Raw genomic sequence first — 25196 nt, 5'->3', positions numbered from 1 at the left:
AGGGCCCCAGCAGCGACCTGAACCACTGCAGTGACGACATGGGATCCAACCCGTCGAGCCACACAGGAATTCCTGGCTCCTGTCCCTTCCATCAGTAGCTACATCAGAGACCGCTCAACCCCTCTCCTCAACCGAGCGTACTCTCCAAAAACTGCCCCCACGCGGGGCGACTGGGCGGCTGGGACAGGCGAGGCACCCCCGGGTGGACGGAGGCGGAATGGGGACGGGCGGGGCCCAGCGCTGGGCGGGGGCGGGGCCCAGCGCTGGGCGGGGGCGGGGGCGGGGGCGGGGCCCAGCGCTGGGCGGGGGCGGGGCCTGGACGCGCGGCGCGGGGCGGGGCCCGGGGGTTCCGCGGGGGGGCGGGGCGCGCCGGGAAAAGTTCCGGGAAGGGGGGCCGCCCGCCCAGACCCGGCGCGGAAGTTGCCGGCGGGCGCGCGTCTTCCCGGACAGGCCCGTAGCCATGTCGTCCGGGGGCGCGGGGTCGGGCGGGCCGGAGGGGGCCCCTCGCGCGGCTGCCGCGCTCTGCGGCCTGTACCACGAGGCCGGGCAGCGGCTGAGGCGCCTGCAGGACCAGCTGGCCGCTCGGGACGCCCTCATCGCGCGCCTGCGCGCCCGTCTGGCGGCGCTTGAGGGGGACGCGGCGCCGTCGCTCGTGGACGCGCTGCTGGAGCAGGTGGCGCGCTTCCGAGAGCAGCTCCGGCAGCAGGACGGCGGCGCCGCGGAGGCCGCGCTGCGCCAGGTGCGGAGCCGAGTGGGCGGGGGCCGCGTGCGGCTGGCGGAGCTCGGGTGGGCAGGCCGGGTCGGCGCTGCGCCGCGGGCGGGCGTCGGCGGGTGGCCCCTGAGGGGCGTGCGCGCTGGGGGCCCGGAGGGGTCGCTGGGCTCTCGGGTGTGGGCTGCTAGCCGGGGTCTGGGCGCCCTGTGTGCCGGCGGTCAGGCTGCGGGGTGCGTGTGAGCGTCTGCGGGCTGTCGCCGTGTTGGGTCTGGAGGGTGTAAGTGTAGCTGCTGAGGGGCGCGCGTGTCCCTGTCGGTGCTGAGGGGGCGCGCGTGTCCCTGTCGGTGCTGAGGGGGCGCGCGTGTCCCTGTCGGTGCTGAGGGGCGCGCGTGTCCCTGTCGGTGCTGAGGGGGCGCGCGTGTCCCTGTCGGTGCTGAGGGGGCGCGCGTGTCCCTGTCGGTGCTGAGGGGGCGCGTGTCCCTGTCGGTGCTGAGGGGCGCGCGTGTCCCTGTCGGTGCTGAGGGGCGTGCTCCATGTTGGGTCTGAGGCGTGTGTGTCGAGGTGGTTCTCAGGGATGTGTGTTCATGTCAGCGTCTGCGGTGTTACCGCGTTGGGTCTGAGGTGCGTGTACGTCTTGGTTCTGGCATTGTGAGCCTGTCTTAGGTTCTGAGGGGTGTGCTCCCGTAGTGGGTCTTAGGGCGTGGGCCCTTTTTGTGTCTGAGGGTTGTGTGTCTGTGTTGATGCTGGCTGTATTTATTCCTGTGGGGTCTGAGGTGTGTGTGTGCCCCTGTGTAGAGTCTCGGGGCTGTCTGCTCCCCTCGTGGGTTCCGAAGTTGTGTTGAGGGATCTGTGTGAATGTGTTGCTTCTGAGGGTTATGTGCTCATTTTGGTTTTGAAGGTTGTGTGCTTATATTGTGTCTGAGGGTTATGTGTGCTCCTTTTGGTTCTAAGGGGTATGTTTTCATGTTGCTTTTGAGGTGTGTATGTGCGTGTTGGTGTCTGAGGAATATGTGTGTGTTTCGCTAGGGTCTGTAGGTGATGGGTCTGTGTTTGAGGGGTTTGTGCCTGTATTGGATTCTGATAGTTGTGTGTTCATGGTGGCTCTGAGGGATGTGTGTCCTTGTTGGCATAGTTGAGTTGTGAGTGATGTGTGCCCATTTTGGGTGTAAAAGGTGTTTGTCCATATTGGTTCTGAGGCATGTGCGTGCCTATGTTGGATCTGAGGTGTGTGTCCTCATGTTGGATCTGAGATTTGTGCATCCTTGATGGGTTGAGGAAAGTGCCCATGTTGGTTCTTAGGAGTCCTTGTTGGTTTTCAGGAGTGTGTGTGCCCATGTTGGTCTGAGGGTTATGAGTCTGAGTAGTGTGTCTGTGTTAGGTGTGAGGGGTGTGTTTGTGTTGGTTCTGAAGTACATCTGCATGTGTTGGGTTTGGAGTGTGTATTTCCATATGGGTCTGAGGGGAGTGTATGCTGGTTTCTGAAGGATATATGCCTCCGTTTTGTGTTCTGAGTGGTGTGTGTGTGCGTGCGTGCGTGCGTGCCTGTTTTGAGTTCTGAGTAATATGTGTGCCCATTTGGGCTCTGAGAGATGTGTATGTGTGTTGGTTCTGAAGGTTGTCTATCCGTGGTTTTGAGGATTGTGTGTATGCCAGTGTTGAATCTTGCAGTTGTGTACCAGTTGAATTCAGGGGGGTCTGCTCCCATGTTGGGTGTGAGGGGAATGTGTGCCTGTGTTGGGTTTGAAGGGTGTGTGTCCATGTTGGGTTGTGGGTTGTGTGTGCTTCTGTGGTATATGAGATGTGTATGCCCTTATGTTGGGTTCTGAGGGGTGTGTTCACCTGTGTTGGGTTTTGAGTTTGTGCTCATTTGGATTGTGAAGGATGTATATGCGTGTTTAGTTCTCAGGGGTCTGTTGCTGTGCTGGGTTTTGAAGAGTGTGAGTGCCCATATTGGGCTCTCAGGGGGGTGTGTGTGTATCCATGCTGGGTGTGAGAGGTGTGTGTCTGTGTTGGGCCTTAGGGATGACTGTGCATGTTATTTGTATTTGTGCACAAGGAAGTTTCTGTGTGTGTGTTCATGTTGAGTTCTCCTTTGTGTGTATAGACATTGGGCCTGGGCACTGGGTTCAGGGCCTGTGAACCCTAGTTGTGTTCTGGGGTGTCTTTTAGCCCTGGTCATGAATGTATTTTTCAATAGTAACACATCTCTTCTGCTGGGAGTGATGACAGAGTGGGGGCCTGCCAGTGTCTGATGATAGACTTAGGTCCTTACTTTCTCTCCTTCTTATCCTTGTTACTGATATTATGTTATATGATATTGAAATACCACAAACACTCAGGTCAGGAGCAAGAGTAACAGTATTTTGCTGTAACAGCTATTTGGAAGTGCCCCAGACATTTTTGGTGAACTCTGGTCTGTTATCCCATTTAGCCCAGAGCTATTATCCAGGTTTTCCCAGTACAGAAGCTAGGCCTGCAAAGGGAATAGTCTGCAAAAGATAATTTTCACTTCCAGGTTTGGCCCTGCAGTCAAATTTTACATTGAAAAAGAAACATACCTATTTTTCTTTTTACAAAAGTAATTCTTTTCTTCCTTTCTTTTTTTTTTTAAATGACTGCAGGGATTGAATGAGCCATAGCTGTGACCTACATTGTAGCTGTGGCTCCGCTGGATCCTTTAACCCACTCTGCCAAGCTAAGGATCAAGCCTGCGCCTCCATAGTGACCCAAGCTGCCGCAGTTGGTTTCTTAGCCCACTGTGCAACAGTGGGAACTCCATGAAAGAAATTTTGTTTATCTGAAAAATAGAGGAAAGCATAAAGAGGAGTTCCTGTTGTGGCTCAGTGGTAACAAACCCAACTAGTATCCATGAGGATGTCGGTTTGATCCCTGGCCTCACTCAGTGGTTTAAGGATCCAGCGTCACTGTGAGCTGTGGTGTAGGTCACAGACGTGGCTCAGATCCTCTGTTGCTGTGGCTGTGGTGTAGGCTAGCAGTTGCACCTCTGATTTGATCCCTAGCCTGGGAACTGCCATATGCTGCAAGGGTGGCTCTAAAAAGACAAAAAAAAAAAAAAAAAAAAAAAAAAGAAAAAGAAAAAAGAAAAAAAGGAAAGAAAGAAAGAAAAAAGAATAAAGACAAAAAGAATAAAACAACCACCGTAATCCCACCATGGAGGACAACCAGCATTAACCTCTTGGCATGCCTCTTTCCTGTTAGTCCTTTAAATATAGGGTATGTAAACACTTGGCATGGTTGAATTTGTGCTGTCTATGCAGTTTTACTTAATATCATGTCACTATTTTATTTATTTATTTTTTCTGGCCGTGCTGCAGCTTGATGTGGGATCTCAGTTCCCACCAGGGATCGAACCTGGGCCACAGCTTTGAAAGCACTGTTTTAACCACCGTATCACCAGGGCACTCCAGTATTTTCTTATATGCATCATTTTAAATGCCTTCAGAAGCCAGATGTCCCCTTCACTCCAGCTTTCTCCCTGTTCCTAAGGAAGGTGGATTATAACTTGTCAGGGTGGAAGGAAGTTACCTGGTCTGCACCACTGATCTTAGTGTCATGGTCACCAGGAGCCATAGATCTGTGTAGAGTGGAGACCAGAGCACATGATGCCCAGAGCAGATCTCTACTTACAGCCTGGTGGTCATTGGTTTTCAGGTAACATTTGTCACCAGCATCCTGTGGCCCCAGAGCCTCTAACAAGAACCTATATGAAATCAGGTTTGTAGTCTTAGTATTACTGGTCCTTCCACTTCTGACACGTAGGTTTTATTTTAGGATTTTAAGTTATATTTGTTGCTTACCCTCACATCTTTCTGAGCTTGGTCACAGAACCTGTGGAAGAATGGAAAGGTTTATCACTGCCCAGAGGCCCTGGGTTCACTGAAGTAGCCGTGCAGAGTGAAAACAATGAGAGGAATTGGTTAAAAGGTTGCTCTTATCACTGGCCATGTCAGCCAGGCAACTAGGAGCAGGGACCTTGGATGAGGGCTCGCAGAGAGGATGCTGAGGCTCACAGGTGTGGAGGGAGTGCCAGGTGACCAGTGTATCTGTGGTCAAGCTGTAGCCACTGTGGAATGGGGCCAGACGAGTCTTGAGAATTCTGATCTTTTTTGCCTCCATGTGGGATTTAAGACCTTACCTTATTGTAACATGAGGCTTAGATAGATGACTTTGCAAAGTTCCTCCAGTGAAGACTCTGGAAAAACGGTGCTAATTCACTGTGTGGCCCATAACTGCTCAATTCCATTGCACCACTGCCCTGGGTACTAGCCTCATGGGCTCTGCCTGGTCCTGCTGTATCAACTTGTGGCTTTTCTTTCCCTATTCTGCCATGCTCTCTCTGAGTGGAATAACATACATCCTTTATAATAGGCTATATTAGATTTCGTGTGTATTGTGTGTTTTTACCATCTATTTCCATACCTCTTTTGATCTTGTACAACTGAAACTCCACACCTATTAAATAACTCCCCCTCTCCCTGCTTTGCACCCCTACCTCCACTGTTGGCAGCCACCATTTTACTTTTTTTTTTTGTCTTTTAGCTATTTCTAGGGTGGCTCCCGCGGCATATGGAGGTTCCCAGGCTAGGGGTCAAATCGGAGCTGGAGCCACTGGCCTACGCCAGAGCCACAGCAACGTGGGATCCGAGCCGCGTCTGCAACCTACAGCACAGCTCACGGCAACGCCGGATCGTTAACCCACTGAGCAAGGGCAGGGACCGAACCCGCAACCTCATGGTTCCTAGTCGGATTCATTAACCACTGCACCACCATGGGAACTCCTTTACTTTTTATTTCTATGATTTTGACTACTGTAGACACCTCCTGTAAGTGGAGTAATGCAGTATTTGTTTTTTTGTGATTGGTTTATTTCTCTTAACATAATGTTCTCAAGGTTCATCCATGTTGTCGCATGTGTCTGAATTTCCTTCTTTTTAAGGGTGAATAATACTCCATTGTAAAAAAAAAAAAAAAAAAAAAAGGACTTCCTGTTGTGGCTCAGTGGCTAACGAATCCGACTAGGAACCATGAGGTCGAGGCTTCGATCCCTGGCCTTGCTTAGTGGGTTAAGGATCCCATGTTGGGAGTTCCCGTTGTGGCGCAGTGGTTAACGAATCCGACTAGGAACCATGAGGTCGAGGCTTCAATCCCTGGCCTTGCTTAGTGGGTTAAGGATCCCATGTTGCTGTGAGCTGTGGTATAGGTCGCAGACATGGCTCGGATCCTGTGTTGCTGTGGCTCTGGCAAAGGTCGGTGGCTACAGCTCCGATTCGACCCCTAGCCTGGGAACCTCCATATGCCGCGGGTGCAGCCCTAGAAAAGACAAAAAGACAAAAACAAAACAAAACAAAAACTACATTGTATGTATATACCACATTTTGCTTATCTGTTCATCTGTAGATGGATACTTGGGTTGCTTCTATGTTTTAGCTCTTATGAATGTCACTGCTGCTATAAACTTAGGTGTACAATATCTCTTCAAGATCCTGCTTTCAGTTCTTTTTGGTATATACCCAGAAGTGGAATTGCTGGATTGTGTGATAATTCTATTTAAAAAAATTTTTTTGGGGGTCTTTTTTTTTAAGGCTGCTCCCATGGCATATGGAAGGTCCCAGGCTAGGGGTTGAATCCGAAATGTAGCTGCTGGCCTACACCACAGCCACAGCAACTCGGGATCCAAGCCACATCTGAGACCTACACCACAGCTCATGGCAACTCTGGATCTTTAACCCAGTGAGCAAGGCCAAGGATCAAACCTGCATCCTCATGGATGCCAGTCAGATTTGTTTCCACAGAGCCACAACGGGAACTCCCTATTTTTAATTTTTGAAGGCACATCCATACTGGTTTTCCACATTTTTCTACATCCTCACTAACTTTGTTATTTTCTGTTTTTGATGGTAGGCATCCTAACAGATGTGTGGTAATTTAGTGCAAAATGATTGTAGTTTTGATTTGTAATTCCCCTAATGACTAGAGTTGTTGAGCATCATTTTATGGGCTTATTGGCCATTTGTATATCTTTGAAGAAGGGTTAAGTCCTTGGCCCATTTTTGAATTATTTTGTTGAATTTTAGGAGTACTCTATATATTCTGGATACTAATCCCTTATAAGATTTATGATTTGTAAATTTTTTTTTTGTCTTTTTAGGGCTGCACCTGAGGCCTATTGAAGTTCCCAGGCTAGGGGTCAAATTGGAGCTACAGCCACTGGCCTGCACCACAGCCCCAGCAGTGCCAGATCTGAGCCATGTCTGCGACCTACACCACATCTCACAGCAACTCTGGATCCTTAACCCACTGAGTGAGGCCAAGGATTGGACCTGCATCCTGTTACTAGTCAGATTCATTTCTGCTCAGCTAGAACAGGAACTCCCTATGACTTGTAAATGTTTTCTTTTTGACTGCATTCGTACATGCAGAAGTTCTGGGTCAGGGATCAAACCTGAGCTACAGCAGCGACTTGAGCCATAGCAGTGACAATCCTTAACCCACTGAGCCACCACGGAACTCTTTTAAATTTTCATCTTTATTTTCATTTAAAACTTTTCCAATTTGTCTGTTTTTTCTTTTTTGTGTGTGTGTTGGATTCTTTTTTTTTTTTTTTTAATTATTTTTGTTTTGTTTTTCCATTATAGCTGGTTTACAGTTGTCTGTTTTTTCTTTTGTTACCTGTGCCTCGGGTGCTGTATCTAAGAAATCATTGCCAAATCCAGTGTTATGAAGCTTTTGTCCTGTGCTTCTTCTAAGAGTTTTATGGTTTTAGGTCTTATATGTTCACTGCAGCACTATTTATAATAGCCAAGACATGGAAGCAACCTAAATGTCCATAACAGAGGAATGGATAAAGAAAATGGGTAATATTAGTCAGCCATAAAAAAGAATGAAACAGCAACCTGGATGGACCTAGAGATGATAATATTGGAAAGACAAATATTGGAGTTCCCGTCGTAGCTCTGTGGTTAACGAATCCAACTAGCATCCATGAGGACGTGGGTTGGATCCCTAGCCTAGCTCAGTGGGTTAAGGATCCAGCGATGCTGTGAGCTGTGGTATAGGTTGCAGATGCAGTTTGGATCCCGCATTGCTGTGGCTGTGGTGTAGGCTTGTGGCTTCAGGTCTGATTCGACCCCTAGCCTGGGAACTTGCATATGCCATGGGTGCGGCCCTAAAAAAAAAATAGAGACCAAAAAAGAAAAAAGACAAATATCATATGATATTACTTATGTGTGGAATATAAAAAATGATACAAGTAAACTTATGTACAAAACAGAGATAGACTCACAGACTTAAATGTCTTGGCTATTATAAGTAGTGCTGTGGTGAACATTGGGGTGCATGAATCTTTTTTTTTTTTTTTTTTTTGTCTTAGGGCTGCACCTGTGGCAAATGGAAGTTCCAGGCTAGGGGTTGAATTGGAGCTGCAGTGTTGGCCTACACCATAGCCACAGCAACGCCAGATCCCAGCTGCGTCTGTGACCTGCACCACAGTTCACAGCAGCTCTGGATCCTTAACCCACTGATCGAGGCCAGGGATCAAACCTGCATCCTCACAGATCCTAGTTGGGTTTGTTATTGCTGAGCTACAACAGGAGCTTGAATCTTTTTGAATTATGGTTTTCTCTAGATATATGCCCAGGAGTGGGATTGCTAGATCATATGGTAGTTCTATTTTTAGTTTTTGAAGGAACCTCCACACTGTTCACCACATGGGCTCTACCAGTTTACATTCCCACCAACAGTGTAGGAGGAATCCCTTTTCTCCTCACCCTCTCCAGCATTTATTGTTTGTAGACTTTTTGGTGATGGCCATTCTGACTGGTGTAAGGTGATAACCTCTTTGGAGTTTTGATTTGCATTTTTCCAGCAATTAGTGAAGCTGAGCCTCACTTTTTGGCCAACCGTATGTCTCCTTTGGAGAAATGTCTATTCGGATCTTCTGCCACCCCCCCCCTTTTTTTTCCTCCTCTTTTGGCCATCCTGCAGCATATGGAGTTCCTGGGTCAGAGATCAGATCTGAGCTGCAGTTGCAACCTAAGCTGTAGCTGCGCCATCGCTGGATCTTTAACCCACTGTGCCGGGCGGGGGATCGAACCTGTGTTCCAGTGCTTTGGAGATACCAGCAATCCCATTGTGCCACAGCAGGAACTCCCATCTTTGATTTCTTTCTTCAGTATCTTATAGTTTTCAGAGAACAGGTCTTTTGCCTCCTTAGGTAGCTTTATTTCTAGGTATTTTATTCTTTTTGATGTGATGGTAAATGGGATTGTTTCCTTAATTTCTTTTTCTGACCTTGGGCTGTTAGTGCATGGAAAAGAAGCTGATTTCTGTGTACTACCTTTGTATCCTGCAGCTTTACTGAATTCATTGATGAGCTCTAGTGGTTTTCTGGTAGCACCTTTAGGATTTTCTCTAAGTACCATGTCATCTGCAAATAGTGACTGTTTTACTTCTTCTTTTCCAATTTGGATTCCTTTTATTTCTTTTTCTCGTCTGATTGCTGTGGCTAGGACGTCCAAAAGTGTGTAAGATAAAAGTGGTGAGCGTGGATATCCTTCTTTTGTTCCTGATCTTAGAGGAAATGCTTTCAGCTTTTTACCATTGAGTATGATGTTAGCTGTCGGTTTGTCATATATGGCCTTTATTATGTTGAGGTATGTTCCCTCTGTGACCACTTTCTGGAGAGTCTTTGTCATAAATGGATATTGAATTTTATCAAAAGCTTTTTCTGCATCTATTGAGATGATCATATGGTTTTTATTTTTCAATATGTTAATGTAGTGTATCACATTGATTGATTTGAAGATTCTGAAACAATCCTTGAATTCCTGGGGTATATCCCACTTGATCATAGTGTATGATCTTTTAGATGTATTGTTGGAATCAGTGTGCTAGTATTTTGTTGAGGATTTTTGCATGATGTTCATCAGTGATATTGGTCTGTAATTTTTTTTTTTTTTGTCTTTTCTAGGACTGCATCCACAGCATATGGAGGTTCCCAGGCTGGAAGTCTAATTGGAGCTGTAGCTGCTGGCTTACGCCACGGCCACAGCAACACCAGATCTGAGCTGTGTCCGTGACCTATATACCACAGCTCACGGCAACGCCAGATCCTTAACCCACTAAGCGAGGCCAGGAATGGTTCCTAGTCAGATTTGTTTCTGCTGTGCCATGATGGGAACTTCTGTAATTTTTTTTTTTAAGGGCCACACATGTGGCATATGGAAGTTCCCAGACTAGGGGTGGAATTGGAGCTGCAGTTGCTGTCCTACACCAAAGCCACAGCAATACCAGGTCCAAGCCATGTCTGCAACCTACACTGAAGGTCATGGCAGTGCTGGATCCTTAACCCACTATTCGAGGCCAGGGATTGAATCTGCATCCTCATGGATATGAGTCAGGTTCGTAACCTGCTAGGCTGCAGTGGGAACTCCCACATGTATCTTTCTGAATTATAGTTTTGCCTGGGTATATGCCCAGGAGTAGGATTGCTAGATCATATGGTAGTTCTGTATTTAGTTTTTTGATTGGAGATCTTTCTTGTTTTTACTTATTTATTTATTTATTTATTATGGCTGCACCTGTGGCTTATGGAAATTCCCAGGCCTGGGGTCAAATTGCAGCTGCAGCTGTGACCTACACCACAGCCATGGCAACACCGGATCCAAGCCACATTTGTGACCTGTGCCGCAGCTTGCAGCAATACCAGGTCCTTAACCCCGTGAGTTAGGCCAGGGATTGAACTCACATCCTCACAGAGACAATGTTGGGTCTTTAACCAACTGAACCACTATGGAAACTCCTTTTTCTTGTTTTTAAATGTAAATGTTTATAACTATACATTTCCCCTTAACACTCCTTGGAGTGGTTCCTGTACAAGTTTTGGTATGTTGTGTTATGTTGTGTTTTCATTTTCATTTGCCTTTAATTATTGCCTGCCTTCCTTTTTTTTTTTTTCTTTTTTGGCTTTTTAGGGCTGTACCTGCAGCATAAGGATGTTCCTGGGCTAGGGGTCCAATTTGAGCTGCAGCTGCCAGCTTACACCTTAGCCACAGTGATGCAGGATCCAAGCCATGTCTGTGACCTATACCACAGCTCATGGCAGTGCTGGATCCTTAACCCACTGAGCAAGGCCAGGGACTGAACCTGAATCCTCATGGTTACTAGTCCAGTTTGTTACCACTGAGCCACAATGGGAACTCCTGCCTCTAGCTATTTTCTAATTTTTTGTGATTTCTTCTTTGATCCATTGGTTTAAGACTGTGTTTTTTAATTTTCACAACTTTGTAAGTTTTTCAGCTTTACTTAAATTGTTGGTTTCTGACTTCATCCTTTTGTGGTTGGAGGAAATATTTTGTATGAGGTCGATCTTTTATAAACCTATTGAGACTTAATGTGTAATAGGAATTACATGGGCACAGTTAATGATCTGGCTTGTCTGTGTGGAGGTGCTGTTTTGATCCCCACCCCTGCACAGTGGGTTAAGAATCCAGCATTGCTGCAGCTGTGGCATAGGTTGCATTGCAGCTCTGGCTCAGATTTGATCCCTGGCCTGGGAACTTCCATATGTCACGGGTACAGCTGAAGAATAAAAGAAAAGTAACCTAACATAGGGTCTATTTTGGAAAATGTCCCACATACACCTGAGCAGAATGTGTATGATGTTGAGTAGAGTGTTCTGTATGTGTGTGTTGGATCTAGTTTGTTTATGGTGTTGTTTAAGTACTCTGTTTCCTTTTGTTCTGGCTGGTTGTTCAGTCTATTATTGAGGGTGTGGTTTTGAAGTCTCCAACTTTTATTGTAGGGTTATCTGTTTCTCATTCAATTCTGTCAGTTTTTTGCTCCCTGTATTTTGGGTACATCAGTGTTTATAATTATTATATTTTCTTGCTGTAGTAAACCTTTTATTAATGTATAATATCCTTCTTTGTCTCTTATAAACTTTTTTGAATTAAAGCCTATTTTGTCTGATATTAACATAGCTACTCATTTTCTTTTGGTTACTCATTGCTCGGAATGTGTTTTTCCATCCTTTTACTTTCAGTCTTCATATGTCTTTGGATCTAAATTGAGGTTCTTGTAGACAGCATAGAGTGCATTATATGTTTTTATCCATTCTGCCAGTCTCTGTCTGTCAACTGGAGATTTTAATCTATTTATGTTTAAAGTATATACTGATAAGGATGAAATACTTCTGTTATTTTGGTACTTGTTTTCTGTATGCTTTAGTTTTTTCCCCTTCCTCCCTCCCTCCCACACCTGCAGCATATGGAAGTTCTTAGGCCAGGGATCACCCCTCACCACAGCAGCAATCCAAGCCACCACAGTGACAACACCGTATACTTAACCTACTGTGCCACAAAGAACTCCTTGTTTCTCATTTTCTGCATTATTGTCCTTTGTGTTTGATTTTTCTTTTTGGCTGCACTTGTGGCATGTGGAAGTTCCTAGGCCAGGGACTGAACCTGTGCCATAGCAGTGACTCAAGCCACAGCATTGAAAATGCCAGATCCTTAACCCACTAGGCCACCAGGGATCCCCAGTGTTTTGATTTTTTTTTATTGAAGTGTAGTTGATTTACAAGGTTGTGATAATTTCTGCTGTACAACAAAGTGATTCATTCATACATATACACATATCCATTCTCTTTCAGATTCTTTTCTCACACAGATTATAACTTGATCTTTTTAATAGTGAAATATTTAAATTCCTTTCACATTTCCTTTTTTGTGTAGTCTTTTTTTCTTTTCTTTTTTTTTTTTTTTTTTGTCTTTTTTTAGGGCTGCACCCATGGCAGGTGGAGGTTCCTAGGCCAGGGGTCCAACTGGAGCTGCAGCTTTTGGCCTATGCCAGAGCCACACCAGTTCCAAGGCGCGTCTGCAGCCTACATCACAGCCCATGGCAACGTCGGATCCTCAACCCACTAAGTGAGGCCAGGGTTTGAACCTGGAACCTTATGGTTCCTAGTTGGATTCGTTTCCCCTGCGCCACAACGGGAACTCCCTTTTTTGTGTATTCTGTAATTATTTTCTTTGTGGTTATCATGGGAATTACATTTAACATCGTAAAGTTATGACCCTCTAATTTGATTTATACCAGCTTAACTTCAATAACGTACAAAAAACCTTCTTCTTTACAGCTCCACCCACCTCTTTCTGTTGATGTCTCAAAATTAAATCTTCATGTGCCCACAAACATAAACTAATCTTTTAAATACATTAGTCTCCTAAATTATGAAGGAAATAACATATGGAGTTACAAATAAAAATTACAATAATAATAATTTTTAGACTAATTTAAAAAAGTATATTAATATCTTAAGTCATGTAGAAAACAAAAAAATGGAGTTATAGACTTGTGGTTTTGGTTATTTTTAAGATTTTTAAATTTTTTGTCTTTTTTTTGGTCTATCCTCCTCATGGATGCTAGTCAGATTTGTTTCCATGGAACCATGAGGGGAACTCCTAAGATGGTTGTTTTAAAGTCTTTGTCTGTAGGATCTACCATCAGGTTTTTCTTTTTCTTTTTTTTTTTTTTTTTTGTCTTTTTGCTATTTTTGGGGGCCACTCCCGTGGCATATGGAGGTTCCCAGGCTAGGGGTCTAATCGGAGCTGTAGCCACTGGCCTACGCCAGAGCCACAGCAACGCGGGATCCGAGCCGCGTCTGCAACCTACACCACAGCTTACGGCAACGCCGGATCGTTAACCCACTGAGCAAGGGCAGGGACCGAACCCGCAACCTCATGGTTCCTAGTCGGATTGGTTAACCACTGTGCCACGATGGGAACTCCCCATCAGGTTTTTCAAGGACAGCTTCAGTTGATTTATTTTTTTCTCTGAATGGGCCATATTTTCCTTTTTTTTTTTTTTAAATACTTCTGCTTTGTTGTTGTTAAAAAATGGACATTTCGGAGTTCCCTCTTGCCTCAGTGGGTTAAGGATCCAGTTGTCACTGCTGTGGCTCTGGTTACAGAGGTGGCGTGGGTTTGACTTCTGGCTTGGGAACTTCCACATGCGGTGTGCACAGACAAAAAAAACAAAAAACCCACAAAACCCGGATATTTGGATCTAATAGTGTGATACACCTGGAAGTTGGATCATCCTCCTTTCCAGGACTTGCTGTATTTTTGGTGGTGTAGGTTGTCTCTGTACCAAGGATCAGTCTGAGATACAACTTAAGGTTTTCTTAGGTCTCTTCTGAACTTGTACCTTCCTTGGGGTTGTATGATCTGTTTTGAATTTTCCTTTTTTATATAGTTGCTTTTGAATCCTAGACTTTGATGTCTGGCTCCCAAAAGGGGAAAGGAAAAATGAAAGAGGGAAGAAAAGGATGCTAGCCTTTTAAATCCGCTGGAAGTCACTTCATCTGGAGAGGGGGGGTGTTGCAGCAATGGGGGCGGTGAAACGGCGGTGGCTGCCAGCCTGTCTCACCTCTGTGATCAGAGCACAGATCCCTAGTCTTTGGAGGACAGGATCTTTTTTGCCCACCCTCCCTCCTGCACGCTGTGTGCAGGCTCATCCAGAAGCACATATATAGCCTCCAGCAGCATGGCTGGGGGGTGGGATGTCTAGCTGCTACGTATTAAGAGCTGAAGTTGACAGAAATTAACCACAATTTACTGTTTTAGTCCTCCTATGGAAGTTGCATTTGAGTTCCAGAATAGTCACACTAGGCAGCTTCTGACAGGTACTGTTTTTCGGGTGAGGAGATTCCTGGTGCGTCCTACTCTGCCATATTCCCAGAACTTTCCAGGCTGTGTTCCTTTTTGTCCTTGTCTGTTTGCCTTCCTCTCCACTGCATTCTTCCACTCTCTATCACTGCCTCCCCAGGGTACATCCTAAGTGCTTGGCACTTGTGGGAAAGGCTCAGTAAATTGGCCTGTCTTAAATTCCCTGTTTGCTCCTGTTCTCTCACTGTCCCATCAGGGATGACCGTGGGCTGCGCTGCAGTCTTCATATGGCCACCCACGGAGGGCTCCCCAGGAGGGAGAGAGAAAGGGGACTGTACTGGGTTAGACAGTGTCTCCCCCAGATTCCTTTCTTCCTGGAACCTGTGATCTTATTTGGAAGTAGGGTCTTTGCAGGTGTGAGAAATTAGAACGAGGTCATACTGGATTTGGGTGGACCCTAATCCAGCGACTGGTGTCCTCAGAAGAGGGGCACGTGAAGATGGAGGCAGAGATTGGAGTGTTGCAGCCACAGGCCCAGGGCTACTAGCGACCAGCAGAAGCTGGAAGAGACAAGGAAGGCTTCTACCTGAGAGGCCCTGGAAGGCACATGGAAAGAGGAATTTAAGGGTTTTTTGTCTTTTTAGGGCTGCACCCTTGGCATATGATGGAGGTCCCCAGGCTAGGGGTCGAATCAGGAGCTGTAACCACTGGCCTGTGCCACAGCCATAGCAACGTGGGACCTGAGCCATGTCTGTGACCTACACCGCAGCTCACGGCAACGCCAGAGTCTTAGCCCACTGAGTGAGGCCAGGGATCGAACTCATGTCCTCATTGGTGCTAGTCAGATTCGTTTCTGCTGAGCCACGACGAGAACTCCTGTTTTTGTTTTAAAGCAGTTGAGAGTAATAATTCAGGGCCCCTTTAATAACATGGCCCCATGTTTCATTCCGTTGTAGTAAGAAGGTTCTCAATTCCTGGTGTCCATTCCTCCTGATTGGCACACAGGAGGTAAGAATGAGCACATCCCTGTGATGGGAACTCCTGAAGCTGGTTTTTTATTTATAGGATGGACTGGTTCATCCTACTTCACCTCCCTCATGGACTGTTTCTGTTGGAGATTTCTCTGAAAATGGGAAAGCACAGGAGTTCCGGTTGTGGTGCAGCGGAAACGAATGTGACCAGGAACTATGAGGTTGCAGGTTCGATCTCTGGCCTTGCTCAGTGGGTTAAGGATCCGGTGTTGCTGTGAGCTGTGGTGTAGGTCACAGACTTGGCTCGGGTCTGTTGTTGCTGTGGCTGTGGTGCTCTAGCTCCGATTCGACCCCTAGTGTGGGAACCTCCATATGCCGTGGGTGTGGCCCTAAAAAGCAAAAAAAGAAAGAAAATGGGAAAGCACAAAATTAAGGCAGGGTTTAAAGCAATTGTAATTTTAAGGACTTGAAAGAAAAGTTGGGATCAGGTATGTTAGTTTCCTAGAACTGCTGTAACTGGGTGGCTTAGAACAACAGAAACAATCTTTCACTGTTCTAGAGGCAGAAGCCCGAAATGAGGGTGTTGTCAGCAGAGCCGCATGCCCCCTTAGGCTCCAGGGGGGCCCTTCCCTGCCTCTGTCAGGTCTGGCAGCATCCTTCGTGTCCTTGGCTTGTGCACACATCACTCCAGACTCTGCCTTTGCCCTCACACGGCCTCCTTCTGTGTCTGTGTCCAAGCTTCCTTCTTAGGAGGACATACCTACCTCATTAGCTTAGGGTCCATTCAGATCCAGTCTGACTTCATCTTAACTCATTCCATCTTCAAGGGCCCTGTATCTAAGTTTAGTCACAGCCTCAAGTACCAGGGTTAGGACGTGGGTGTATCTTTTGGGGGCTGCCCACTGCAGTGGGGTTTCTGCCTTTCCTGTCAAGAAGTGTTTGGAGTTGCCACACTTAGTAATCTGATGATGTAAAATCTGAAATTGTGAGTTTGCTCATGAAAACAGACTTTTAGCTGAAGTTTCACATAGAACTTTATAGGCCAAAAACTCCAAAGTTAATTATTAGCTCAGAAGCCAACCTCCAAAGAGCGTGTTGGTTACCTGATGGGTGCCTGTGCCAGATTTTCTTTTGCTTTATGAACATTCGTTTCTAATCTTCTTTTACTCAAACTGTGCTTTTCAATTCTCCACTTAGGAAATTGAGAGACTTTCTGAGCAACTAGAAGAAAAAGAGAGGGAGACACAGCAGCTGATGAACCAGCCAGAGCACGAGCGGGAGAAGGAAGTGGCCCTGCTGAGAAGAAGCGTGGCAGAGAAGGAGCGGGCCCGGGCCGCCAGCGACATCCTGTGCCGCTCCTTGGCCGATGAGACCCATCAGCTGCGGAGGACTCTGGCCGCCACTGCCCACATGTGCCAGCATCTGGCCAAGTGTCTGGATGAACGCCAGCGTGCACAGGGGGACGTAGGGGAGAGGGGCCCTGAGGTAGGCTGGGTGCAAGCGAATTGCGCCAAAGACCTCAGGGTGGCATTTGCCTTGCACCTTGGAGTCCCTCTGCGGTCATAGAGATTGGGCACTGGAACCCATTTCTGTTCTCAGTGGTGTGGGGCAGTTGTTGGCAAAGCCTTGCCCTTCAGAGATTTCTTCTAGAATGGTGGACAGTGCAGAACACAGTAGGAAAGCAGGAGGCCTCAGCAGCCACCCACCCACACCTGCAGTTGAGCCTGGGCCGTGGCAGGGAGGTGGCACTTTGGCTTCATCACCCTTAGCTGAGGGCCAAGCGGCAGAGCCAGGGCAGGTGCACCAAGCAGATGAGGCTGTGCAGAGACAGCGGGCGCAGTGAGCACAGCTAGGTGGGGCTGGTCCCGCCAGGGCCTCCTCCAGGGCTGCAGTTGTGGTTGCGAAGCTGGCTTCTGGGCTGGTCCACACTGGCAGTGGCCTGCCACCATCAGGAGCCCGGGTTGTTCTCCAGTCAGTGAAGTGAGGACATAGGGCCCCTGAGCGCTGGCCAGGAGCGGTGCAGTGGGAGAGGGCGGTGTGGGGATAGGGGCCAGTGGGGCCCGGTGGCAGGTGGGCTTCCACGACAGCTTGGATTTGGGCCGTGGCTGTGTGTGGGGTCTACTGGGGGAGGGGACAGTGCAGGTTTCAGTGTTAGGAAATCTGTACCACAGAACCAGGGGCTCCTGGGGGTGTTGGGAGGACGGGGCAAGGCTGTGGGACACATGGGGGACAGGCACTGGTGCCCACCCCACCCGGATTACCCTCCCGCTGGTCCTTTCCAGGAGCTTCTCTGAGGCTGTGACAGGGTTGACTCAGAAATGCCCTCCGTGATGTCCCAGCAGCAGCTTCACTGGCGAGCCCGCTGGGGAGACCCTCGCTCTGAGAACTGCCCGTCTCAGCCGGGTGGATTCCACGGAAAGGGAACCTCGGAGAGAACACAGCGTATTTCAGAAACCAGAGTGCTTTCTGGGAGGAGGCTGTGTTCTCGCCTGATTTTGAGTCACTGTGTCATTTCCCTCTGAGGATTTGAAAGCAGCCACACACACAAGGTTGACCTGGGCAGGTGTGTGGGGTCGGTGCTTTTTTTTTTGGCTGCTCCCTTGGTGTGTGGAGGCTCCCAGGCGAGGGCTCGAACTCGCACCACAGCAGTGACCGAAGCCACTGTGTGGTAGTGCTGGATCCTTAACCGGCTGTGCCACAGGAGGCCTCCGGGGCGGCTCTTACCAGTCTCTAAACCAGCGTCATTTCTCAGTCCTAGACTCGGCTGAGTCACCCGGGGTTTCCCGGTGCCCCCGGGTTAGGTCATGTAGTTCCGCTGTCGTTCAGGGGGAATTCTCAAAAATAATGTCACCCACAGACACCCCACTGTGCTGGGGTTTTTGTTGTTGCTTTTAATCTTTTAAAGTTTTATTCCAGTATCGGCGATTTACAAGGTTGTGGTAGCTTCTGTACAGCCAAGTGGTTCAGTTGTACATGTGCACATGCACGCTCTTCCGGATTCACAGAACATCGGGGAGAGTGTTCTGTGCGCGCCCCACCCCCAGTCCCTGCCCCCCTCCGGCCACTGTGCGGCTGAACGCACTCAATTTCTAGGATTCGGATGGACTTTTCATGAGCCTTTTTGCTTAGTTCTGTTCCCCATCGTAGCTTTCTAGGCATGAATTTCCTGACCCTGCGTGAGGCCCAGGTCAGATTTCTCTGTGCAGAATCACTGAGGTGGACCTGACGGTCTGTGTTGTGGGTCCCTGGCTAGGCCTGCTCCTGGCACCTGCGCGGCCCAGGGCTGGAATGTTCTCTGGTGTACAGTGAGATGAAGCGTGCTGACCTCTCGACGCCCGTGATGGTGGCTATTCTCAGGCCGTGAGGACACTGTGTGTGGCTTGGCCCCAGTGTGGTGTGGGCTTGGGCAGGGCAAGGGCGACACCTGTCCCCCACCTCCGGGAAGTGGCCCGTCCTCTCCTGTCCCCGTCTAGCTTCTCTGGTGACTGAGCGGCCGCTGTCTGCTGTGTCGTGGATGCCGTGACTGTCTGTGACGGCCGCCTCCAGGATGGCTTCCTCCCTTCTTTCCACACGACAGTCCCGCTTGGTGACACTGTCTGCTCTCCTTTTCTTAACTCAGACAGAGTGTGCAAGTGGGGACGCCTCTGTCCAGGCTGTTGTCGAGAAGTTACAGGAGGAGAATCGACTGTTAAAGCAGAAGGTCACGCACGTGAGTGTCTGCAGGGTTTCCTTGGGGGGGCCTTCTGAGGTTTCCGTAGCCGCAGGTGCGGGTCCTCTCCTCGGCTGTGCCCAGGGCTTGCCCTGCCCTCGGGCCACTGTGGCTGATGCGTGCAGCCCGAAGCACCCGCCTTTCTGCCTGAAAGGCTGTGTAGGGCACGCCTGGTCGGCCTCCACGCCGCCTCATCCTGGGCATCCATAAACGAGGTCCAGGAGGTACTGCCAAGTGCAGCTTCTACGGCAGGAAAAGTGCCGCCAGTCCCCTTCTGTCTAAGGCGGTGGCTCGCGGCCACCGTAACCACGTCCCAGCTTTGGCTGTGGCCCTGCTCTCCCCTCTCTCAGCCCAGGGAGGGGCTCTGTTTATGGGGCGCTCCCCCGCTCAGTGGTGTCAGGTGGATGCTGCGGAGCGTCATTCAGAGCTGAGGGCGGCCCGGGAGCCGGCGTCTCCGCCGCCTTCACGTGGAGCTCTTGGGCTGCTCAGGTGGAAGACCTCAATGCCAGGTGGCAGCGCTACGATGCCAGCAGGGACGAGTACGTGAGGGGGCTCCACGCACAGCTGAGGGGGCTGCAGGCCCCGCTTGAGCCTGAGAGCCCCTCCTCGCCCGAGCGCCTGCAGAAGGAGATCGCCCGGCTCAACAGACAGCTGGAGGAGAAGGTGGACGCCTGCGCGGAGGCGAAGCAGGAGCTGGCGTCCGCGAGGAGGGCCCGGGACGCGGCGCTGGAGCGGGTGCAGATGCTGGAGCAGCAGGTGGCGCCCGGCGCGGGAGGCGGGGAGGCCATGTGTCCCTTCTTTGAGCAGAAATGGCGTGACGTTGTGACAGCGGAGTGTCTCTCTCCCCTCAGATTCTCGCCTACAAGGATGACTTCTCGTCAGAAAGGGCTGACCGAGAACGGGCCCAAACTCGGATCCACGAGCTGGAGGAGCAGGTGGCCTCCCTGCGGCACCAGGTGTCCTGGAGACAGGTAGGCAGGAGGGCCACCCCTTTGCCTTTCTTGAACCTCCAGCTGTTCTGTGCCCACCTCGGCCCGACTCTCCCGCCCCCTGCCCCGGGAGCTGCAGCGCCTGGTGCCTGAATGTGTGTGTGTGTGTGTGGCGGGGGTGACTTCAGGGGAGGCTGTCCTCAGAGCCCGTCCTGCACACCCTACTGGGAGCTTCCTCGCTGTGTGGCGGGGACCCCCTTTACTGTGGTGCAGACATCAAGATCCCAGGGGTCTGGTCCCTGTGCCTGGAGAGGGCCTTGTAGGCCGGTGTTGTCCCCACCTCAAGGGCTGCGTCCTGAGCTGGAACTGATGCCCTCTCTGCAGGGCCTGTGGCCCCACCCTCCTCCCTCCTCCCCGTCTGGCTCTCAGCCCAGGGATGGGGTGGGGACGGTGCGGGCTGAGAGCCAGACCCGCCAAGGACCATGCAGACCCAGGGGCGAGGCAGCCACACCAAGGCCCCCGGGAAGGTTTGCAGGCAAGTGACGAGCGCTGGGGCCGTGGCGCTCGGTGGCTCCTGTCTGGGGCCCGTGTGTGGCCAGCATCCCTGCTGCCCGTGGAGCCCCTGCGCCTGCCCCGAGCCCTCAGAGGAGGGGGCTGCCGGGCTCCGCCCTGAGCTCTGCCCCCTTCTCCATGGAGGCACGTGGGGCAGGGCTCCTGGGCAGAGGGCCCAGGCAGGTTCTCTGCCACAGGGGTGGGGGACCCCACTTAGACCCGTTCCTTCGTGCACGTGGGTGGGGTGGGGGTCTGGTCACTGTGCTGGGTTGCAGCAGGAAGCGAGGCGAAGCTGCAGGTCCTGCCCGGCGTGGACGCAGCTGCAGCTGCTGGCCCGAGAGCAGCCTCCTCAGCAGACCTTTGCCTTTTTCCCAGGACTCTCGAGAGCCAGGCTCCTGCCGGGTTCGCACCGGCGGCAACACTCCCGCGTACCTAGAGGCTGATGCTTCGGAGCTTGCGGTGCCGGGTGGCCGGAGGTTTGGGACTGGGTCCCCGTGGTTGGAGCTCCCTGCGGAGGGCAAACGCCCTGGAGCGACCGCAAGAGGCCAGGGCGACCTTCAGTGCCCCCACTGCCTGCGGTACTTCAGTGACGAGCAGGGCGAGGAGCTCTTCAGACACGTGGCCGAGTGCTGCCAGTGAGCCCTGAGGCGCGGAGCGGGGCTCCCAGCACACAGCCCCGGGGGCCAGGCCCCCAGGACGGGCGGGGCGTGGCTTCCGAGCCCTCACCCAGGTGCCTTTGGGTCAGAGGGAACTTCCGGCGGGACCGGAGGCTGGAGGCAGAGGCGGGGGTTGGGAGCGTCTGTGCCCAGGAGGCTTGGCCCTGCTTCTCGTGTGGACTTGGGTCTCCCAGCTGCGGGCCGAGGTCGTGAGTACACGGTTGGAAGTGGGCCAGCGCCACGCAGGTGGGGGGTGCCGCCTCTCTGGGCAGCGGTGGCCGCCGTGTTCGAGCCCCCACCCCACCGGGAGGCGTGCAGGGCCCAGCGCCGGCTCTGTGAGACGCGTTGCTTACCTTACTTATTTCTGTAATAAATGTTCTTGCTTCAGTGACGGTTCCGCTCCGAGAATGAGTTGGGGGCTGGGGTGCAGTGAGCTGGCAGCATGTTCATCGGGGCAGGGGTTGGTCAGCTGTGAGCAGAAATACTGTTTCTCTCCTGCTCGGCGTGCAAAAGAGGGGCTGCGGTCCGGCCAGCCTGGCATGCTGCCGCCGTCCCGAGCCCTGGCCCAGGGTGGGAGGTGAAGGGCAGGGGATGGGGCGGGAGGAAGCAGGCGTCCTCTCGGGTCAGGGCAGTGGGGGCTCTGTTAACTCACTCAACCCTCAAGACAGTCCGGGAGGTCAGCGTCCTCATCCTCCGCGTGGATGTGGAACACGTGGCACAGAGAGGGAAGGTCACTTGCCCAAGATCACACAGTAGCTAGTTGGTAAAGCTGGGACTCAACCCAGGCCACGTGGCTCCTGAGCCCATGTTCTTTGCTGTTGGTCTGTGCTTCCCGCCGTGACTTGAGCATGAAGGGCTAACACTAGACCATCCTCCTCCAGTTGTAGTTCAGGTGTCAGCTCCTCGGGGGGGTTCCCTGCGCGCCCCACTGGAAGTGGTCAGTCTGTGTGGCGTGGGGCACTGGAACCGCAGAACGCCTGTCGCACATCCTGAGGAGCTGGAAGGGCTCCTGGTGGATACCTGGTGCTGGAAATGGACGGGGCTCCATCCTGGAGAGAAGGGCCGAGGCGGGGGAGCCCTCAGCGCCTCAGCTGATCCCCGAGATGTGCGGGCCTAGAGTGAGACTGGGAAACCCGAGGCCAGAACCACAGCTGGGGGGCAGGACGAGCTGAGCAGAGCCCCCAGCAGCTGTCCACTGTAGGTTACAGGGGCCGGTCAACACCCAGTTTCCCTCTGAAACCCTTGAAGGGCCGCATTTTAGGAGTAAAGTTGACATCCTGAGGCGAAAGTGAAACAGTCCTGCTCCTCCAGGCAGCCAACTGGTAATTTACTGGCCTGCTGGAGCACAGCCTAGCTTGCTTCAGAGACGAGGAACAGAGTCCAGGACCTTACATGTTGACCACGGCTCCATGTATAGAGAAATGAAGGCCGAATGAAGATAGACTCAAACACAAGCTTGTACAATTTACAGATGGATTTTACGGCAGGGAAGAAGTATTATGGAAATCAGCCTAGAGGAAATGATTCTGAATAAAAACATGGAGAGGAACGAGGTGCACGGGAGTGGGTAAATGAATGGTGACTGAGTGTTTAAAACAGTGTCCTGAGGGTGACATGTGACCACAGGAGCTTTCCGGGCTGGGGAGGGGAGTGTTTAATGAATGACACAGTTACAAAGTTTTGCATTGATTTACAGTAGACTCTGATGAATTACTGAAGCACATTGTAATCTCTAGGGTAACTACTAAAGTAGGAATGAAAGTAATTAAAAAATTAATAGAACGGTGGAGTTCCCTCTGTGGCTCAGTGGTTAATGAATCCGACTAGGAACCATGAGGTTGTGGGTTCGATCCCCGGCCTTGCTCAGTGGGTTAAAGATCTGGCGTTGCTGTGAGCTGTGGTGTAGGTTGCAGACGCGGCCGGGATCCCACGTTGCTGTGGCTGTGGTGTAGGCCGGCGGCTACAGCTCCGATTCAACCCCTAGCCTGGGAACCTCCATACGCCGCAGGAGTGGCCCAAGAAATGGCAAAAAAAAAAAAAAAAAAAAAAAAAAAAAAAATTAATAGAATAGAACCGGAATTCCCTTCTCATGGCTTAGTGGTTAACAAACCTGACTAGGATCCATGAGGATGCGGGATGGATCCCTGGCCTCGTTCAGTGGGTTAAGGATCCAGCGTTGCCGTGAGCTGTGGTGTAGGTCACAGACACGGCTCAGATCTGGCGTTTCTGAGGCTGTGGTGTAGGCTGGCTGCTGCAGCGCCAATTGGACCCCTAGTCTGGGAACCTTCATGTGCTGTGGGTGTGGCCCTAAAAAGCAAAAACAAACAAACAAACAGAAAAGTAATGTTTTCATTAGTTCAAAGCAAGATAACTTAGGAGGACTAAAGGAATAAAGGAGAGATGGGACAGAGAAAATAGCTGCAAGATGGTAGACTTTAATGTATTTTAATTACATTAAAAACAAATGGAGCAAAGATAACGATCTGATAGATAATGATTGTCATACTGGAGGAAAATCAGAGTCTTACCTGTGCTCATTAGAAAGACATACTTGAGGAGTACCCATTGTGGTGGAGTGGAAACGGATCCGACTCCTATCCATGAGGATGCAGGTTCGATCCCTGGCCCCACTCAGTGGGTTGGGGATCCGGCGTTGCTGTGAGCTGTGGTGTAGGTCACAGATGTGACTTGGATCCTTTGTTGCTGTGGCTATGGTGTAGGCCAGCAGCTACAGCTCCAATTCGACCCCTAGACTGGGAACCTCCATATGCTGCAGGTGCCGCCCTAGAAAAACCAAAAAGGATATACTTAAAATGTAAGAGCATAGAATGTAAAGGAGACACACCATGCCAACTGAGAAAATGAGTATGATTATCTCACACAGTGGACTTTAAGACAAAAAAATATGATCAGAAATAAAGAGTGACGTTGCGGAGTTCCTGCCGTGGCTCAGCGATAATGAACTCAACTAGTATCCATGAGGACATGGATTTGATCCCTGGCCTTGCTCAGTGGGTTAAGGATCCAGTGCTGCCGTGAGCTGTGGTGTAGGTCACAGATGTGGCTTGGATCTAGCGTTGCTGTGGCTGTGGTGTAGGCCGGCAGCCACAGCTTCCATTCGACCCCCTAGCCTGGGAACTTCCATGTGCCGTGGGTGTGGCCCTAAAAAGAAAGACAAAAGAAAAAAAAAAAGTGACATGAAAATGATAAAAGGATAAATTTATCAGGAATATATTACATACCTAAATTTGTGTGGAGCTGACAAAGCAAAAGCACTAGACAAATGCATAATCACAATTGGAGTTTTTTTTAACATACCTCTCTCAGTCACTGATAGAAGTAGGGAGAGAAATCAGTAAGGATACAGAAGATTTAACCAAAATAATGAATCTACTTGGCCTAATTTCATATGTAGAACATCACACCCAACAAAAGCTAACTATAATGCTTTTTAGATGTACATGGAATTCTTCCAAAAGAGATAAATCTGCAGACCATAAATTGCAGCATGTTCCAAAGAACTGAATTACTGAACTTATGATCTCTGACCCTAGTGAAATTAAACCACAACTCAGTAACAGAAAGATAACGACTAAATTCCCAACATATTTCTAAATGATTCATGGGAAAAATAAATACAATGGAAATAAAATATTCTGAAGGAGAAAAAAATACAACTTGCTCCAATTATGGAATGCAGCTAAAGCAGCAATTAGGGGAAATTTAATAGCTCTAAAGGCATATATTATAAACGAAGAAAGGTTAAACTTCAGCAATTCAAGTGCTCATCTCAAGAAGCCAGGAAACAAACTGCAAATTAAACCCAAAGAAAATGGAGGGGAATAATAAAAGGGCGGAAGTCAATGAAATAGAAAACAGAGGTAAAGCACCAATGCTGAAAGTTTGTTCTTTTAAACAGTAATAAAATTGTTAAACCCATAGCATGATTGATCAAGAAAAAAAGAAAAAGGAAATTGCT

General features: G+C 49.9%; 1 protein-coding gene across 1 annotated transcript; it reads left to right on the top strand.

Annotated features, from left to right (window-relative positions):
• Positions 354-24497, top strand: TNIP2 (TNFAIP3 interacting protein 2). The gene is made up of 6 exons (XM_003128825.4): positions 354-739; positions 16569-16856; positions 18991-19080; positions 19570-19836; positions 19932-20051; positions 20937-24497. The coding sequence occupies exons 1-6, from the start codon at positions 461-463 to the stop codon at positions 21198-21200; spliced, it is 1308 nt and encodes a 435-aa protein (XP_003128873.2). The 5' UTR covers positions 354-460; the 3' UTR covers positions 21201-24497.

The sequence above is a fragment of the Sus scrofa genome, chromosome 8 (assembly GCF_000003025.6).
Source record: "Sus scrofa isolate TJ Tabasco breed Duroc chromosome 8, Sscrofa11.1, whole genome shotgun sequence".
NCBI lineage: Eukaryota > Metazoa > Chordata > Mammalia > Artiodactyla > Suidae > Sus > Sus scrofa.
This window is presented reverse-complemented; position numbering and strand designations above follow the sequence as displayed.

Coding starts and splice junctions, on each gene's coding strand:
- TNIP2 (XM_003128825.4), top strand. CDS start 461: ATGTCGTCCGGGGGCGCGGGGTCGGGCGGGCCGGAGGGGGCCCCTCGC. Junction 740..16,568: donor CGGAGGCCGCGCTGCGCCAG/GTGCGGAGCCGA, acceptor TTCTCCACTTAG/GAAATTGAGAGACTTTCTGA. Junction 19,081..19,569: donor TAAAGCAGAAGGTCACGCAC/GTGAGTGTCTGC, acceptor TGGGCTGCTCAG/GTGGAAGACCTCAATGCCAG.